Source organism: Protomyctophum bolini, assembly GCF_963924005.1.
Source record: "Protomyctophum bolini genome assembly, chromosome: 10".
Classification (NCBI taxonomy): Eukaryota; Metazoa; Chordata; class Actinopteri; order Myctophiformes; family Myctophidae; genus Protomyctophum; species Protomyctophum bolini.
The window spans coordinates 37,668,900-37,686,486 of NC_137871.1; the positions used below are offsets into that span (position 1 = coordinate 37,668,900).

The following is a 17,587-nucleotide window of genomic DNA, read 5'->3' on the forward strand; positions in this document are numbered from 1 at the left end:
CGGAGGAGTGCTCGTTTTGCATCACTCAACTGTTGCTGCATATACTGTACTTCCTCATGCAATGTCTTTAGTGGGGATGCACACGCTGATCCGACACACCAAAGGTCCGACATGCGGAAACTACGGTCGGACTAACGGTCGAACATGCGCTGCTCCGTGCTTGCGGTTAAGGTTAGGGTTTGAGGTAGTTTGTCGGATCGACCAATGACAGTCGGACCAATAGTATGTTGGTCCGTATGTTGTGTGGGGGGGGGCATGCAGGGGTCATAGCGAACTGACCAACTTAATGCTGACGTAATCCGACTACACTTCCCGGCTCAATGGGTAAGACTTGGATTTATCCCTGCTACACATAGCAGAGCATGGGACAAGAGGATTGTTTTCATTAGGATTAATTTAATTGACAAGCATTTAGCTGACAGTTTGTATCTGCAGCAACTTCAGTGCGAGGATGTGTGAACAGTGAACACAGGGCTTCATTGATGCACTGACATCTGACCAGACAGATGCAGGTTTTGATGGATACCTTACCCTTTTTTTAAGGATTAATCCAGTGCTTTGCAATTAAAGAATGTCTCCTTAGCTAACGTGCTGTCATTCTCGTCAACATCTTCATATTTGACTTCTATTTATTTTATTGCTCGGAGAAACAGGAGTCTCTGTGTGTACTGACAGCCTGGTGTGATAGGGAAGATTCAAGCTGTCTCAGAATGAATTATTAGTATTTTCTTCTCCCCAAACCCAGTATTGAGCAATTCAGTCTGGTTAGAAACAAGACAATGACAGACAAGCTTAAGTTGGATTATAACACACACACACACACACACACACACACACACACACACACACACACACACACACACACACACACACACACACACACACACACACACACACACACACACACACACACACACACACACACACACACAAACAAAAGCTCATGGGATGCTTTTTGTTTTTCATTCTCATTCTGTCATTTTGGTGATGGGGACCATCATCAGACTGCTACACTCACTGTAACCTGGACGATAACAATGGCTGTGATTATCTTCAGCACTCAGCCTGTGTGCCACAAGTTAATCATGGCCATGCTGGTATGGATATGGTATGTACAGCAAGTAGGAGAGCACAACCTCCAAAGTATGATATCACAACGGCGTGCGATGTGACCTGTTGTGACCTCGTAGATCTGCTATTTCCTCTATTGTTTAACACATTTTGAGTATAAAATTGTAAAATATGTTCCAATGTTCAATGGACAAACACAACTAAACCATTAATCACAATTATTATTTGTGTGACAATGAATGGTCAAGTGAAATGTCTTGATGAGCAGCCATGCCCTCCTCCGCTCTCAGGTTGACCAGCTGGAGCTGACCAACCAGGCCCTTAAGGCGGAGCTGGAGCGCCAGGGGCGGAGTCTCGACACCAGCCGGCGGCGGGAGGAGGAGTTAGAGGCGGAGCTCCGCGAAGTCACCGTAGAGGTCCAGTCGCTGGCCCGGGGGCGGGACCAGGCGCTGCTGGAGGCTTCGCGATTGGAGCAGGAGAAAGAGACGTGTCGGTCCGAGCTGGAGGGCCAGCGGAAGGAAGGCCGGCAGAGGGAGAGGGAGGCGGCCAGGCTGAGACAGCAGCTGGAGAGCACCACCTTGGCCGTGGAACACAGCAACCAGAGAGCACGGGGCCTGGACGCTGAACACAGGTGCACCCAATGGGCTACGTATATGATATGCACGCCATTTTGGAAATAACTTGGGCCCCTTCCCTACTTCCTTCACAGGTGTTACCACTGATACTAATGAATGATGGATGACTCTGTTCCATTCTGGTCAAACAGAGCAGGTCTCAAAGTGTCCTTGAATGGGTTCCAAATGGCCCTGTACGGGTGTGCAACTCTGAGAACGTACAAATGGAACGTTATGGAGGTCCTTGCAATTAAAACGTTTAAGAACCACTGCACACTAAATGGAACAGAGCCTTAATTAGTATCATTGGTAACACCTGTGAATGTAGGGAAGCGGCCCGGAAGTAGGAAGAGTTATTCTGTGTGCATATAGCCCATTCATTCGTACAGATGCGCGCACAATATATGCAGACATGCATCTATTCACCTGGTTCTGCACTCATGAATAGGCACGTGCGCACACTTGTATCCACACCTCTATTCTGCCCACTTATACACACATGCCGAATATCCGCTCACATAAATATGCACACGGCAAAATTTGCATCCCTGCATATATGCAGACCTGAACGCATATATTAGCCTAAACAGGCATATTTAAAAGCACAAGCACAGAAAATGTGTCATCTACCATTCATCCTTAGGAGTACTTTCCCCAGCCAAGAAGACCATGGAATAAATAAATTAGGCATGGGTCTTTTCAACACACAGTACGTTGCTTTACAAGCTCATTTAAACTGCCTGTCTTGTCTGGGACTTGTTGCTGGTGTGTAGGCGAGCCTGTCAGCAGCTGTCACAGTCCAAGGAGCTCTGTGCTCAACTGCAGGACCTGGAGAAGGAGCTCCGAATTCAATTACAATGTCTGGAGGAGGACAAGCAGCAGCTGAGCACGTTAAACACGGACGCACAGGCCAAGATCAGCTCACTGTCCCAGGTGTGTGTGTGTGTGTGTGTGTGTGTGTGTGTGTGTGTGTGTGTGTGTGTGTGTTCTGTGCGACTCCTCCTGAGTCGCACAGAATGGGTTATTTCTTATTTTATGATGGGAGCATGATTCCAATCTGTTGCAGCAACAAACAGACCAGAGAGAGACTACAGACGGTGTGCATGTTGACTAGCAATGGTCTATGTCTGCTTCTGCCAAATAAAAACAGCTGTGTTTCTTTTCGTAATGTCACACATATCGGCATGGGTACAGGTGCACATCCGTTTCATCATGCATTGGTAAAGAAACAACAACATCTTTGTGGTCACAAAAACAAAATAACCCTAATGAATGTAAAGAAATACTGCTGTCTTCTTACCTATATGCGGTATCTCTTATCAGGACTTATCCAGTGGGAAAGAGCTATCTCAGAAGATGTCCAGTGAAGTTGCGCATCTGAAACAGGAAGTGGAAAAAAGGGAGGCTGAGCTAACGAGGGCCAATGAGTCTCTCAACTCATCCCAGGCGAGACTCGAGACCATCCTCCAGTCCCTGAAGGAGAGCCAATCAGAAAACAAAAGGAGAAGTTCCACAGACGTGGACTGTGGACCGGCTTTGGAGGGGTCGACTCAGACACAAACTCGGGGGACGCCAGTCCCAGATCCATCTCCGGAGGACGGCAATGGCCGTGACCTTTCCATGACCCCTAATGACTCCGCAGTGGAGGCAGATAGGTTTTTGAGCGAGAGGCTGATCGAGCTGGAGAGGGAGGTACTGTATATGTCCATTTTTTTTCGTATGTCTACACAGTATACAGTGCGACTGTGGTTTGAGGAAGTTGTATCACTGTTGTACAAGGGAGATAATCTATATCATGTTGAAATTCCTACTGCGGGGATTTGTGACAACGCCAAAGTCATTCCAGTCCAGTCCCATCCCAAGAGTAACACTCTATTTTCAGAACGCTCTTTATCTCAGCTCATCACTTTTTATGTCACTCTGGTTACTGTTAATCCCCCTTATCTCTTTTACCCGCCTCTTCCTCTCTCTCTTCACACGCACACACGCGCACGGACACACAAACACACACACGGACACACACACACACACACACACACACACACACACACACACACACACACACACACACACACACCACTTGCATAGACATATACACGCACACACAGGCTCTCTCGTTCTTTCGGGATGTTCTCATTTCACATCGTGATTCTGTGTAGCTCGATCAATAGAGCATGGAACACCCAGTCAGTGCCAAGGTCAGGGGATTCATTCCCTGGGTGTCTCAAAGGGGGTACGAGACGAGTGTGTTGCTGGAAGTTGTGTGCTGAGGAATAGCAGTACCACAGTCGCTAGAGCATATATTAACCCATTCTGACCTGAGATCAGATTCATACGAGGTTTCCACTGGACAACACACTGGTCTGATTAACCCATTCTGACCCGAGATCAGATTCTAAAAATGTCACAGTCGTTCTTCGATTTTTCAAAAATAGCAGACCTACAAGCTTGTAGCGCGCCACTCGGTGGCGCGCTACGAGCTTGTAGATCTGCTATTTTTCAATAGATAAAGCATAACATGATGCTAACACCAAAATGGGTGCCCGGTCAGAATGGGTTAACACTATCACTATCTTTTTGTGTAGTTCAGTAGAAGCAATACATGTTTCTAACACCTCCGACGTTACAGCTTAATTTACCACTGCACAGACCGGGAAAGCATCTGTCATTTTAGATTTGAACCCTTTAATATTTTACACTTACACTTTACACTGAATATTTGTGCAAATCTTTGAATATGTATGTTTCTAAAGCAAACATATTCAACTCAAGTCTTTGCTTCGGGGGGGGGGGGGGGGTCTCCCTGGAACGAAATATAGATATAGAAACATATGTTTTTCTGAAAACTGTGGATTTAGAAGGTCTTATAATGGGTCTTATAATGGGTTAACCGTGCAGTGGGACGAGTCATATTGAAGAAACACTGCGGTTTGCGACTGTAAGATACAAGTCTCAGTACAAACATGTCCTCTATAGTTTAGAGTTATTCATCACCCAGTCCTATCTCCTCACTCACCATCTCTATCTCCGCCGCCTCTCCCTCCTCCACGCCCTCCCAGAATGCAGTGCTGTTAGCGGAGCGCCAGGCCCTGCAGTCTGGGTTGCACGGGTCCCAGGAGGCGTGCCACCACCTCAGGGAGCAGCTGGAGGCTCTGCAGCGTCACTCCCATAGCCTGCAGGACTCCTGCACGCGGCTGCAGGCACTCAACACACAGCTGCAGGTAAAGCCACAGCGGTTTGGGAAAAAAAGTATTCAAGTATCAATACTGCAATATAGAAACTAAAAGTCATAGTTGAATTCAACATTTACTTGAGTAAAAAGTACTACAAGTATTGGTGTCAAAATGTATTTAATGTGCCAAAAGTAGAAAGTACTCATTGTGCTTCACAAGTTTACTTAATTAATTTATTATGAAATGTATAAAAAGTAAAAAAACCTTCTGAAAATAGCAGTTGACTACAAGCTCACAATGCATCGCATTATGACACATTGTGAGCTTGTAGATCGGCTATTTTCAAATTTATTTCCTAATTTCATATAGGGCTGAAGTGGTTAAGAGGTTTTGTAATAATAATCAAAATCTACAAAGTATTAACTAAAGTTTGCAAATAAATGTTGTGGAGTAAAAGTACAATATTCGCCTCTGATCAGATGTTATGGAGTAGAAGTAAAAGTACTGAAAACTGGAAATACTCCAGTAAAGTAAAAGATATCTCAGTACAGTACTAAATGTGGATATCTCTCATCTCTCTCACATAACCTTTTCATTTAACCTCACACCTTCACGTGCACACACACACACACACACACACAGGTGGAGCAAGCAACATTGAATTCCCAGCATGCATCCGCGTTGGCCCGTTGCAGCGAGAGCGAGGCCAGGTGTGCCGCTTTGGAGGCGGAGTCCAAAGTGTGGGTGCGGGAGCGGGACGAATGGGCTGCCAGGATGGAGGCGCTGAGGCGGGACCACGAGCGAATGACCACGCTGCAGCAGCGCCAGGAGGCGGAGCTGGAAGAGCTTCTAGAGAAACACTCTCAGTTACGGAGCAACGGTCGAACTGTGGAGGGACAGTACCGAGAGCTGGAAGCCAGGTACACGCACGCACGCACGCACGCACGCACGCACGCACGCACGCACGCACGCACACACGCACTACCCCCACCCTTCTTGTGGCCACAAAAGCTGTATAGGACATGTTGAGTATACACCAACGTTTTATGTTTTTATGACCATACCATTAAGGCAAAATATTCAAAATTTCATCATGCTTTATGTAGCATGTGACGTGTCAAACTAGGGGGTTTTCATGATGCTGAATCCATTCCAAGCATTAGTTAAAAAAACAAAAAACACTCATTGGGCTAAAAATGTCCATGCCCACAATTGTGCTGACATCATCACATTTGTGATGACGGCAATGGCCGTTTTTAGTCCAATGAGTGGGTTTTTTTGCAAAACGAATATACACTATAATGTACACATGGTGTGCCGTTAAATGAACCTTGTGTATCTAATTGTGTATAATAATAATAATCACAAGGTACACAGAGCTTCTGAACGGCAAAGCCCAAGTGGAGGAGAAAGAGCGAGAGATGAAGACGGAGAGGGAGAAGTTGGAGGCAGAGGCCCAGGGGAGGATGGAGAGACAACGAGAGTCGGAAAGAGTGAGAGAGGAGAATGAGAGGTAATTTTTACTGCCCACTCACTCAGTGTAAAAATGTCAGCACTCATTTCTAACTCTGTGGGGGGGAGTTGGTCTCTTCCTCTTCTCAGCTCATCTCCCTGCAGTCAGAGAGCAAAGGCATTAATGCTTATAATCCATGAAATCATCTGTTTGCGTGTGTTTGCTGGCGTGGGATTTTCTTCTTTTTTCTCTCTCCAGGATTGCTTGTTCTTTGGACTAAACTAAAAACTGTTCACTTCAGTTTTGGTAGAGATGCAGACTAAGCTTTTCTGAACTATGCTCATGTGTGTAACTACCTACCTACACCAGAGGAGTGCAAATGTTCTCAGCAATGAAATCGAGTAATTATTAATTATAATGAATTGTTTGACTGCCATGTATTTAATAATGTAAAAGCTAAAGAAATTATATTGAAATTAACAGACAATTTACTCATAGAAGGCGTAGGACATAGTGAGGAAAAATATGTGCAGAGAGTTGGAAGGCTAGGAACAGGAGGACAAACTAGTTTCCCCGCCAGAATTAATTAATTAATTCACCTCATATTGCCAGGATTTCCCCCCCTTATTTTGAAGAGCCAAAACCCGCGACCGGATGTTACAAATGTTACTACTACGGTGTGTGTTGTCGCATCCACTCCATGGTCTTCCGATCAGCAACGAGAAAGCCTCATCGCGAGGATCACAGCGTCGGCTATGGGCTGTGGAATAAACCTTGTTTTGACCAGAAATGCCATCTGGGACAAGGAATTGGAGATAAAGGCGAAAGCAGCAGATAGAGTGGACAAGTAATTCAAGATGGCTCAAGTCTTGTTGACATCCTCAGCTAGCAACCCAATGCTAATGTGAGCAGCGTCTCGACTCGATCGATCAAAAGCACTATAAAAGACCAATTGGCGTGAATCTACGCTAATGGCGGTGGGCAGACTAACTAAAGTGTTTACAAAGAAATGTTAAATTTATTGTCAAAAACTTTAGAACTTGCCATTTAAATTCTGTACACGTGATTCTAGAACACAGATATCTCTCCTGAGTCCTGACCCAATACTGTACAACAAGCATGCTTTTCTATGTTCCCTACCAACATAATAGGAATTCCCTTAAAGGCAGCTCTCCACCGCACTGACAGGTGTTGGAAAGCATCTGTTGCCGACAACCTATTGTAGATGGTGCAGTGCTATCAGGTCGGGACTTCTAGTCGAACGTGGAACGCAGACCGAACTTGCTTGGTTGGGTCCCGACAGGCTGGAGCCCGTCTGTAGCCGTGGGGTGGTAAAGAGGGGGGGAGAGAGGGTCGGGTAAAGGCTCCAGTGTTGCTCTCGTCTGCTACTGCAGAAGCGAGCCTAAATAAGCCAGTTGCACATTTCAACTAGATACTATATTCTCAATCTCAACCCTCAATTTCTATACCAATCGATCAAATCCACATTTTTGTTTTGGTCCGAGCTATGACTGGAGTTTCCACTGTTGCCATATTCTGGAAGTGAAACAAGCGAGTCAAGCGACTAGGTCCATGAAAACACACCGTGTCTGCCAGTCTGTTGTAGGCTGAAGTAGTTTGTTTGGTGGAGAATCATACGGTAGCCTGGGGTCCACCTATGTATGCTTTCTATGGCATAGGCAGCTCCCCGCAGTATCCGCCGGGAGAATCTAGACGCAGCAAATTAATTAGAGCGACAGAGAGAGAGAGGAGTGTGTGTGTATACTTGTGTGCGTGTGTCTGTCAATTTAACAGAGGTGCAGACGATCAGAAATCAGCAGAGAGTGATCAACGTTTGCGCTATACTGTATGTCGAATTGAAGTGGACTCTTTTTTTCTCCCTGGAAATAAAAACGTCAGGGTTTCCGAGGCTACCTTTACGGAAACAAACACCCACTTTCCATGACAAAACGGTTCACATATTTGCTTGCACTTGTACTGTAATATTTAAGTTTGTATTTTGTAAGCAAAGCTCTCAAAGCCGACAAAATAACTCAAACAAGCTCTCAAAATGTGGTTACAAGTCTTACAGTACATTGTGTTTTGTTCATCCAGGCTGCAGGCCCAGCAGATGGAGTGGATGACGGCCCAGGCTGAGCTGCTGGCGCAGGGCTCTGAGCTGAGAGGAGAGCTGAGTGCTGCCCAGCTAGAGCGCACAAGGCTAGAGGGAGAGCTGAGCGCTCTGAGAGAGAACAATCAGAGCCTGGACCTCAGCAATGTTCGCCTCACTAGTCAGTACCAGGTAATATATGAACTGGGTCCATGGACATCCACATACTGTGTGCGCCAACAGAGAGAGAGAGAGAGAGAGAGAGACACACACACAGAGAGACAGAGAGATTGATTAGAGAGGGAGGTATGGGGGTGCCAAAATGAGACAGCTGCATGCCCTTTTACAAACACAGACAAGAACACAGCCCCCCCGCCCCCCACCCCCCCGGGTCCCCAGAGTATGTTAGCACTTGCTGCTAACGTGTTGTTTACTCACTGAGACAAAGGAGCACAGCATAACGGAGCAGAGCGTCGGCTCTGCAGATGTTGACCTGTCGTCCAGTGATGGAATGTGTGTGTGTGTGTGTGTGTGTGTGTGTGTGTGACTGTGCGACTGTGTGTGTGGTTGTTCGTTGGGCTGGGGGTCCGCGGCACACCGTGACGACCTGCCTCACTTCTGATTCTGTGAATCACAATGTGTTTGTGTGTGTGTGTGTGTCCATCCATGTGTATACGCTCTAGCTCCTGACCCAGCTGAAAAGTAACATGGAGGAGGAGAACCGTCACTTGGGGGAACAGAACCAGAGCTTGCTGAAGGAGAACTGGGCCTTACTGGAACAGAGCATGGAGCGACGGGACCAGCACCACACCGACCAGAGAGAGTACCAGTCAGTACACACACGCATCGCACCGTCGCACGCAAGAACACAGACACACTGTGTGTCTGTCTCGCGCACGCACACGCACGCACGCACGCACGCACGCACGCACACACACACACACACACACACACACACACACACACACACACACACACACACACACACACACACACACACACACACACACACACACACACACACACACACACACACACACACACACACACACACACACACACACACAAATGGACATTGTGCGGATTAACTTGGTCTGCTAGCTAGACTGTTAAACATTACCTCAGATGTATGTTTTCTACTAAGCAACCCCAACAGTATGTGTAATTGTGTAAACCACATAAACAGTTGTAATGCCATGCACAAAGAACTGACAAATTGTCCAATACAACTAGAAGAAAATAAATAGTGATATGGCAGTATATAGCATTCAAGGACAGCCGCTAGTGGGAGGTTTAAATGGATTCTTTTCCACCTCTGAATGCTGGTCAGCTCGAATAATGTCACATCTTATCAATTCCCAACACCACCCGTCGTAACAGTAACTGATGGTCACTTGTCATTGGCAGGGAGTTCCCATTCAGCACTTTTATTCTTAGCTTTCCTTTATCCAGGGACGCTTTGCTGAGCACACACATGCTCTTTCTCAGCAACTCCATGATTCTCATTCACACCTGCCCTCGGCCCGGCTTGATCTGTGCAGGCGTGCACCCGTCCAGGCACCCCCACCTCCCCACGCACGCACGCATGCACGCACACACTACCCCCACCCTTCTTGTGGCCACAAAAGCTGTATAGGAATAATCTTGTCCAATCCGCTACTTAAAAGAGAACCATTGCAAATAGCAAAAGCAGGAGTGTTTCAACGTAGGGCTCAGTTTGAAGCAAGAAGTTACTACTGTACGTTAGTGATGGTTATTGGCAAGAACCTCACGATACGATACATATCACGATTGGTTCCATTGGTTTCTACTTTCTATGGATGGGAACATACTTTTCTCTCCAAAAGTATCACAATACTACGGCCTGGAGTATCGATACAGTATTAGGAAATCGCGATGTATTGCCATATATCGATTATATTGCCCATCTCTACTGTGCATACGACATATCATTATATCAGTCGTGTTACACATACTATGCTGTACATGCATGTGCTTGCTGAATAATTCCATCTCCTTCCTCCACTGATATGGAATACAGTATACATGAACTAAAATGAATAGCCCTCAAACGCGAACGCCCCCTTCCCCTTTTCTTTCATCCTCCATCTTTCCCCTGCCATTCCTTTGATCTGACGTACGTCCCTTAGGGAGAAGTTGAGTGAGCTGAGACGAGAGAAGCAGAAGTTGGTGGAGAAGATCATGGACCAGTTTAGAGTCCTGGAGCCCAGCATGCAGCCTCTGGCAAGCAAGGCCAAGTACGTAACACACAGACACACACACACACAAGCGAGCGCACACACGCACGCACAGACACACACACACACAAACACACACACACACGCTCCCACACACATGCACACACACACACACACACACATGCATGCAGGCACACACTGTATTGAATGATACCGGTTCATGTCTGAACCGTAGCCCGTTTATACTCAAACTCCTAGCCCTAACATAAAACATTTCTAGTTTTTTCAAAGCTAGATCATCCTCTCCGGTTCCTAAAATAATAATGCTGTAGCTTCTCATTTCAATTCTCATAAGCAGTAATGCAAATAAGTAAAATATATGCATTCACGCACACACTCGCACGCGCACGTGCACGCACACACACGCGCACACGCACACACACGCACACGCACACACACACACACACACACACACACACACACACACACACACACACACACACACACACACACACACACACACACACACACACACACACACACACACACACACACACACACACACACACACTTAATCCTATTGCCTGATCTGTGTGTTCTTGAATTCTCCCCTCCCCTCTGTAAGGAAGTCCAACTGGATTGCAGACAGGATGAAGAAACTAATCAAGCCCAGAGGAGGTGCTGGGGCTCTGAGAGAGGGACGTGCTCTGTTCGCCGCTGCAGGCAGCGTGGAAAACCTGGCTGATGGCAACGACTACACAGCAGACACACACACACCACTGCCTGGTGAGACACACACGCATATACACGCGCACACACACACACCACTGCCTGGTGAGACACACACGCATATACACGCGCACACACACACGCACACGACTTGCCCTCGATCTCTCTCGGTCACACACACTACTACACAGCAGACACACACACACACACACACACACACACACACACACACACACACACACACACACACACACACACAATCAAGGAAGGAGAGCTACAGGCATGCATATAAATCATCTCATGACTACCAAGTATGGACCATATTGATAGTGCTCTCTCATCTCTAGATCTATCCCTGAGACTTCTGAGATCTTTTGAGGCTGGCCTTCTGCCTTCAGTGCTAACCACCATGTTTAAAAGAAAAGACTCTCCTCTATCCCTCCCTTTATGCACAGACTGTGGAAATGCATTCATGGGTTTCTGGAAACAGTTTCCGCTGATTGGAATTCTCAAAGCATTCACTTTTCGCAATTGCTTTTCACATGTTTTTTTTGTCTCCTAAAGTTTTCTCTTTTTGACATCACAATATGTATTCAAACTGTAGAGTTTTAATACATGTCAATTATCAAATCAAGATGTCAAATAAGAAATGTCAAATCAAATTTGATTTACATAAAAGCACAAAAACAAACAACTCTCTCGACCACAGAATAATCATAGATATATTGATTGATTGTATTTAACAGTACGCAGACGATTTCACTCATTCCAAACGAAAGCACAACTCAATACAAAAACTGTTACTATGGACGACACCATGATAAAGCATTACACTTGTTTACAACAGGGCCTACCATAAAGGAGACAAGGAGACATACTGTACAACTCGGAGGCATAAATAAACTATCAGCTATACAATGTCAATAAACAACCATCATTAAAAAGAATAGAAATATAGTGAACATGAATCAGGTCCAGTACTGGGTGGCCCCATTACTTTTCCTTGAACAGTGTTCTAGCATATTTTCTAGCCTTCAAGTTTAATATTATACATATAAGAGCATAGGTTATGTTTAATGGGAGCTGAACTATGAGCTGTGTACAGTATATGTCACCTTTCCTTTCTTCCTCTGACCTCCAGACTCCCGCAGTACTCCGGCCTCTCCCTCTTCCATGAGGAGCGTCCAATCCCAGGGAGAGACGCTCATATCGGGGCCTAGCGTCCTGGCCTCGCGTCCGGGCTCCGGTGGCCGCCGCAAGCTGGCTTCCCGTCATGGTTGGAAACTGGGCATGGCCAGAGATGGCGTCCCCGGGGTCTCCCAGTCCTTCAGTCCCGGGGACCACAGGACCCAGCCGCGCCTGCGTCTCCGCTCCAGCCAGCAGGACATCCCGTGGGAGGGAGTAACCGCCCACACGGAGGCTGAAGCAGCGGTGTCCAGTCAGGAGAGCATTGCCGAGGACGGAGCGAGAGGTGAGTTGAGAAGAGTGCATGGTTTACAGTACAGAAAGGTCTGCAGTTCAATCCTGAGTATTACCCTCGAGTCTCCGCAAACTCAGATCTGCGCAAATCAATGTATTTATTTAGCAAGATTTCGGTCTACTGACCTTCTTCAGGCATATATTGGGTGAAATATCTATTAGCAAATAACTTCAAGCTAAATAAAAATGTTATCATGTACTAATCTTCTCCAAGATAGCTGTCAAACCATCTAATCATTCAAAATACAGCTGCTATTTATTTATTTTTTATTGATCTACAGTACACTACCATTGCCTTTCAGACAACAGACATTCCAGCAGCAGCAATCTGACAGACTAGAGCTACGGTCAACATTTGAAAAAACTTGTTTTACAGATCCATAGTAATTTACCCAAACTTATTTTTAGTAACACTTTGTATTTATTCAGTGGATGGACCCTATTGGAGATTTGCTTTGTATTAAGACATTGTTAAATGAATAAATTCTTAAGCTGATGAATGTTTCTAGTGTGGTTTGCCATTTTAACATACCTTTTTGAAGCCCTGGACCTGACAGTAGATATATCACAGGTCCCTGCATCCCTAGCGGTGGAAGTGCTTTCACAAATGTTTCCTCAAAAGTGATGATGCTGGCAGAAAGTAAAATCATGCTCAAAACTATAAATACTGAACAAAATGTACTACAAAATGTAACCAGCAATTCTATGTTCGCTTCCAGTTGCGCTAATGATATTCAAAACATAAATGTGTGGTTCTGTAAAAACGACTTAAAATACATTTCGGCAAGGTTTTAGCCCGAGCCCGAAACCATGACTTCATATCATAAAATGATAATGAGTTGACAAAGAAATTGGCGCTGATTGCTCCAGCGGGTTGTGAGATGTAAGCGCACACGCACACGCACACACACACACACACACGCACGCACGCACGCACGCGCACACGCACACACGCACACACACACACACACACACACACACACACACACACACACACACACACACACACACACACACATAGATGGCCAGCCTCCTATGGAGCCACGGGCGCCGTTGGATTTTAACTAGTGATGGGTGTTAAGAGTACTAGAATGAAAGGTCTTGTGGATTGTATCAGAGAATACGTTTTAAGTTCTATAATAATTTTATCTTATAATTCACACTAAAGCCTTATTCAGGGTTGGTCTGTGGGTCTTTATTTGCAGAGAACTTAAGATAAATATACTTCAATCAAACTCTTAACCCAATGTCAAACATATCTGCTCTGGATAAACATTGAAAACTCCCATCTGTGTCACATACATTGGAACTTCAATTTTAATATACTTAGAGGCTACAGCGTAAATCCTGAAATTGATCCACCGGCAAATACACTGCAAGCTTCAATAATCCTCCCTTGGTTGTGTCTACTCTCTGGTAAGCCAAATGGTGTCAGTGTAGAGCTGGGCAGACAGACAGACAAATGGGTGTGGGAAGGGGGAGGAGGAGGAGGAGGGGGGGAGGAGGGAACACGTCTTCCAAATGAGCAGACCTGAGAGTTCATCAGGAACCTAAAAGGGCCCACTTAGGGACAGCTCTTCCGAGATCAGGACAAAGGATACGTCAGCATTTCCGGTGGGACACAGGGTGTGTGTGTGTGTGTGTGTGTGTGTGTGTGTGTGTGTGTGTGTGTGTGTGTGTGTGTGTGTGTGTGTGCGTGCGCGCGTGTCTGTGTGTGCGTGCGTGTGTGTGTGTGTGTGGGATAATAGCAGCACCAAGCTATTTCTCTCCAATCCTCGTCCCTTCACACACCCTGAATTATGATTCGCAGATGACAAATGGAACGCTAATACAATTCATGAATTATGTAGTTGTCATGGCGACATTAATCAAAAAAGCAGGTCCCTTCCCTCGGCTCCGAACATTGTGTTTGTGGAATTGAGATGCACGGCGGAGGCACTGAGCCGAGACGCCTGAGTGAGCGCAGGACAAAAAGGATAGCGAGATATTGGGTCTGCCAGTCATTCAGTGGCCTATTATGAAGGCAATGCAACACAATCATACGCCCTTAGGCACATTGACAGACAGCAAGCCGCAGACAGAAAAAAGTGAAGGCTTGAAATATGAAGATTTACAGAGTGTTTGTGTGAGGTAGTTAATTTAGAAATGCCAGCACATTATCGATTAATTCAAAAAAGAGCTGAATTAGAAAAGGGCGAATTAAAAACGTTGGTTTGTTTGAGTCTCGTGTGTTCAGCGGAATATTTCTCAGCATAAACTTTTTTGTTGAAGAGTTTCTCCCTGCAAGCATATGCTGTAGCCACGTACATAAAAATAGAGTGATTAAAATATATGTTCTCTGCTGATTTCTAAGCCTATGAAAGATAGCTGGTGTAGCCTTGGTTGACATCACAGACAAATGTCTGGGGTCTACTAGGTTGCTTAATTATTGAGTACTGGAGTGGTGTTACTAAATGTGTGAACACCACTTTTTCTACCATCTTTAAATATTCCTCCAGGCTGAATCTTCCCTCGTACTGGTCCTGCCTTTTTATCCCTCTTTCTGACGAATTCTCACTTCATGTTTTTCCCCCTTTTTGAGGAGCTAGCTCTCTTTATTGTCTGCTGCTCTTTGCCTCTATTTTCACCTCCGGAGTAAATCGTTCCCCACATATCCAGCCTATGACTAGTAGGCTATCAGACTTTAATGTTGTGTTTCACTATAAAGTGCCTCCAGTGACCAAAAAGCCAAAAACCTCACTTAAACCATTGGGTCCACTTACTGAATAGGCCTGAAATCCTAGAAACGTATTGGATTTTCTGTCCATGGTCTCTCCCAAAGAAGCCATGGGTGTCCAGTGTCCACCTTAAATATAATCGTGCTTTTCTATTACATCAACTTCATCCAAGTCTAACATACCTGAACCCTTTGAAAGTCTTACTGTACCTGGAGCCTTTTTCTCTCCTTCTCTAATTCAGAATCACCACCACATTGAAATGTCACTATAAAGGACAATCTATGTGCAGATTTGTTTTGGGTGTTTTCTCTCGGCGGACGCCCACGGTTGGGAGTGCAGTGCGACCGAAGCGTGCAGAGGTGATCTTTGATCGAGAAGTGGCGCTGTAATTCAATTAATTAAGTATTGCCCCGGGTAGAAGAGCTAGGAGGAGATCACCAAGGGGGGAAAACAATACAACTAGAGAATAACAAGTGGTGTCTGCATGTGCCTGGAGACCGACCCTGCAACCTTGTCTCCTCGCAAAACTGTCAAAATCTCAGTGCTTTCAAGGGGCTTTTACTCGATGAGGTTAGCCCAAAGGTGAGCCTGTCCATCCATAACTCCCCCTTCTCCCCATCTATGCAACCCTTCCTTTTCACTCGCCACGCACTCCCATCTCTAAAGCTGCCCCACTTCTCCCCCCCTTCGGCTGTTCCATTATCTCCCTTTCGCTCCCTCATCCAGTATCTTTCTGCCTCTCCTAACATCATTTGTCCCCTTCTTTCCTCCAACCCTCCATGCCTCACCTCCTCCCACCCTCCTTCACTCGCTTTCTCTCCCCTAGTGTATTAAGGGGCTTTGACGCTCTCAGTAAAAGCTGATTTATTCTCTGGTGGTATCGATCGGTCGCTGCATTAAAGATTATAATTCATTACCCCGGCCCCTTTTAATACATTAAACACTCAAAATAAAAATAAAATAAACCTCCCCGGACGGCCTTCCTGTGCATGCGGGAAAACACTCTGCCGAGATGTCCGGCGTGACGTCTCTGGCTTCACATCTACCTGTGTGTATGTGTGTGCGCGCGCGCGTGTCACGCAGACTCAAACACTCACATAAACTCACTCCGCTTCCGTCATGCACACTCTCATGTAGTCTGGTACAGAGAGGCACAACCAAACCCCACGCCACACTGTAAAACTCTGTGAGTGTTCATTTAACTCTGAGGCGCACACACAGCTCTGTTCTGTTTCTCGCTCACGTTGACCGATGTTGGAATTTATTACGGGAGCCATGAACAGCGCTTCAGGCTTTACAGATTTCATCGGCCTTGTTCCAACGCTTTGCCCCCACATTTTAATGTTCATTTATCTTTTTACAATTACGCATACACACTTCATCATGGTCCAACCACACAGTACACAACAAAAATGCATCAGGCTTAAAACATCTCCGCAGGTCTTTTCTGCTCACCATGAATGTTCATCATACATCTTTTTTTCCCTTTACACATACATTATACTGTAGGCTACGCTCTGTCAACAAACCATCAAATCAACTAGGAAGTAACTAGTACTCTCACGCACACGCACACGCACACACACACACACACACACACACACACACACACACACACACACACACACACACACACACACACACACACACACACACACACACAACAAAGACTCTGAAAATGGGACTCAGTGGCTCTCTGCTTGGAACTCAGCATCAAGGGTTGCGACATACTAGCGTAATGTCCAGGGAGTGTACTTGTACATCAAGCTGCCTCACGCTACAGAAGCCCTATGGGCAGGGCTTAAAGTTCTCATTCCTGGGGACTGATTTCAGTCCTGAGGATCTCATAGGAGTCATTTAATGAGATCAGTGCAGATTTGCAAAAAAAGATTTTCAGTCTTGGGATTGTTTTTGGCTTTAAGCCCTGCCTGTGGGCCATGGCTCGGCAAGGCTTACTTATTACTGTACAGCAAGACGTACAGAGAGCCGGAAGGGGTTAAGGTACTGCCCAATATACCATAGAGATATGGTGTGCGATTCCTCTGGCTTAGCTGAGCACTCCAA

At 45.8% G+C, this 17,587-nt stretch overlaps 1 protein-coding gene across 3 annotated transcripts in view; it reads left to right on the forward strand.

The window, feature by feature from the left end:
- The window catches only part of ccdc88b (coiled-coil domain containing 88B), a 37,583-nt gene extending 24,297 nt beyond the window's left edge, over positions 1-13,286 (forward strand). For all 3 annotated transcript variants that reach the window (XM_080773728.1, XM_080773729.1, XM_080773730.1), the window contains 12 exons: positions 1,362-1,702; positions 2,459-2,618; positions 3,009-3,377; positions 4,745-4,906; positions 5,501-5,778; positions 6,228-6,371; positions 8,406-8,592; positions 9,084-9,229; positions 10,551-10,658; positions 11,224-11,384; positions 12,469-12,798; positions 13,109-13,286. In XM_080773728.1, coding sequence (XP_080629854.1) covers positions 1,362-1,702; positions 2,459-2,618; positions 3,009-3,377; positions 4,745-4,906; positions 5,501-5,778; positions 6,228-6,371; positions 8,406-8,592; positions 9,084-9,229; positions 10,551-10,658; positions 11,224-11,384; positions 12,469-12,798; positions 13,109-13,146 — 2,424 coding nt within the window. In that variant the 3' untranslated portion in view covers positions 13,147-13,286. The remainder of the gene's footprint in view (positions 1-1,361; positions 1,703-2,458; positions 2,619-3,008; positions 3,378-4,744; positions 4,907-5,500; positions 5,779-6,227; positions 6,372-8,405; positions 8,593-9,083; positions 9,230-10,550; positions 10,659-11,223; positions 11,385-12,468; positions 12,799-13,108) is intronic.
- The last annotated feature ends 4,301 nt before the right edge of the window (positions 13,287-17,587 follow it).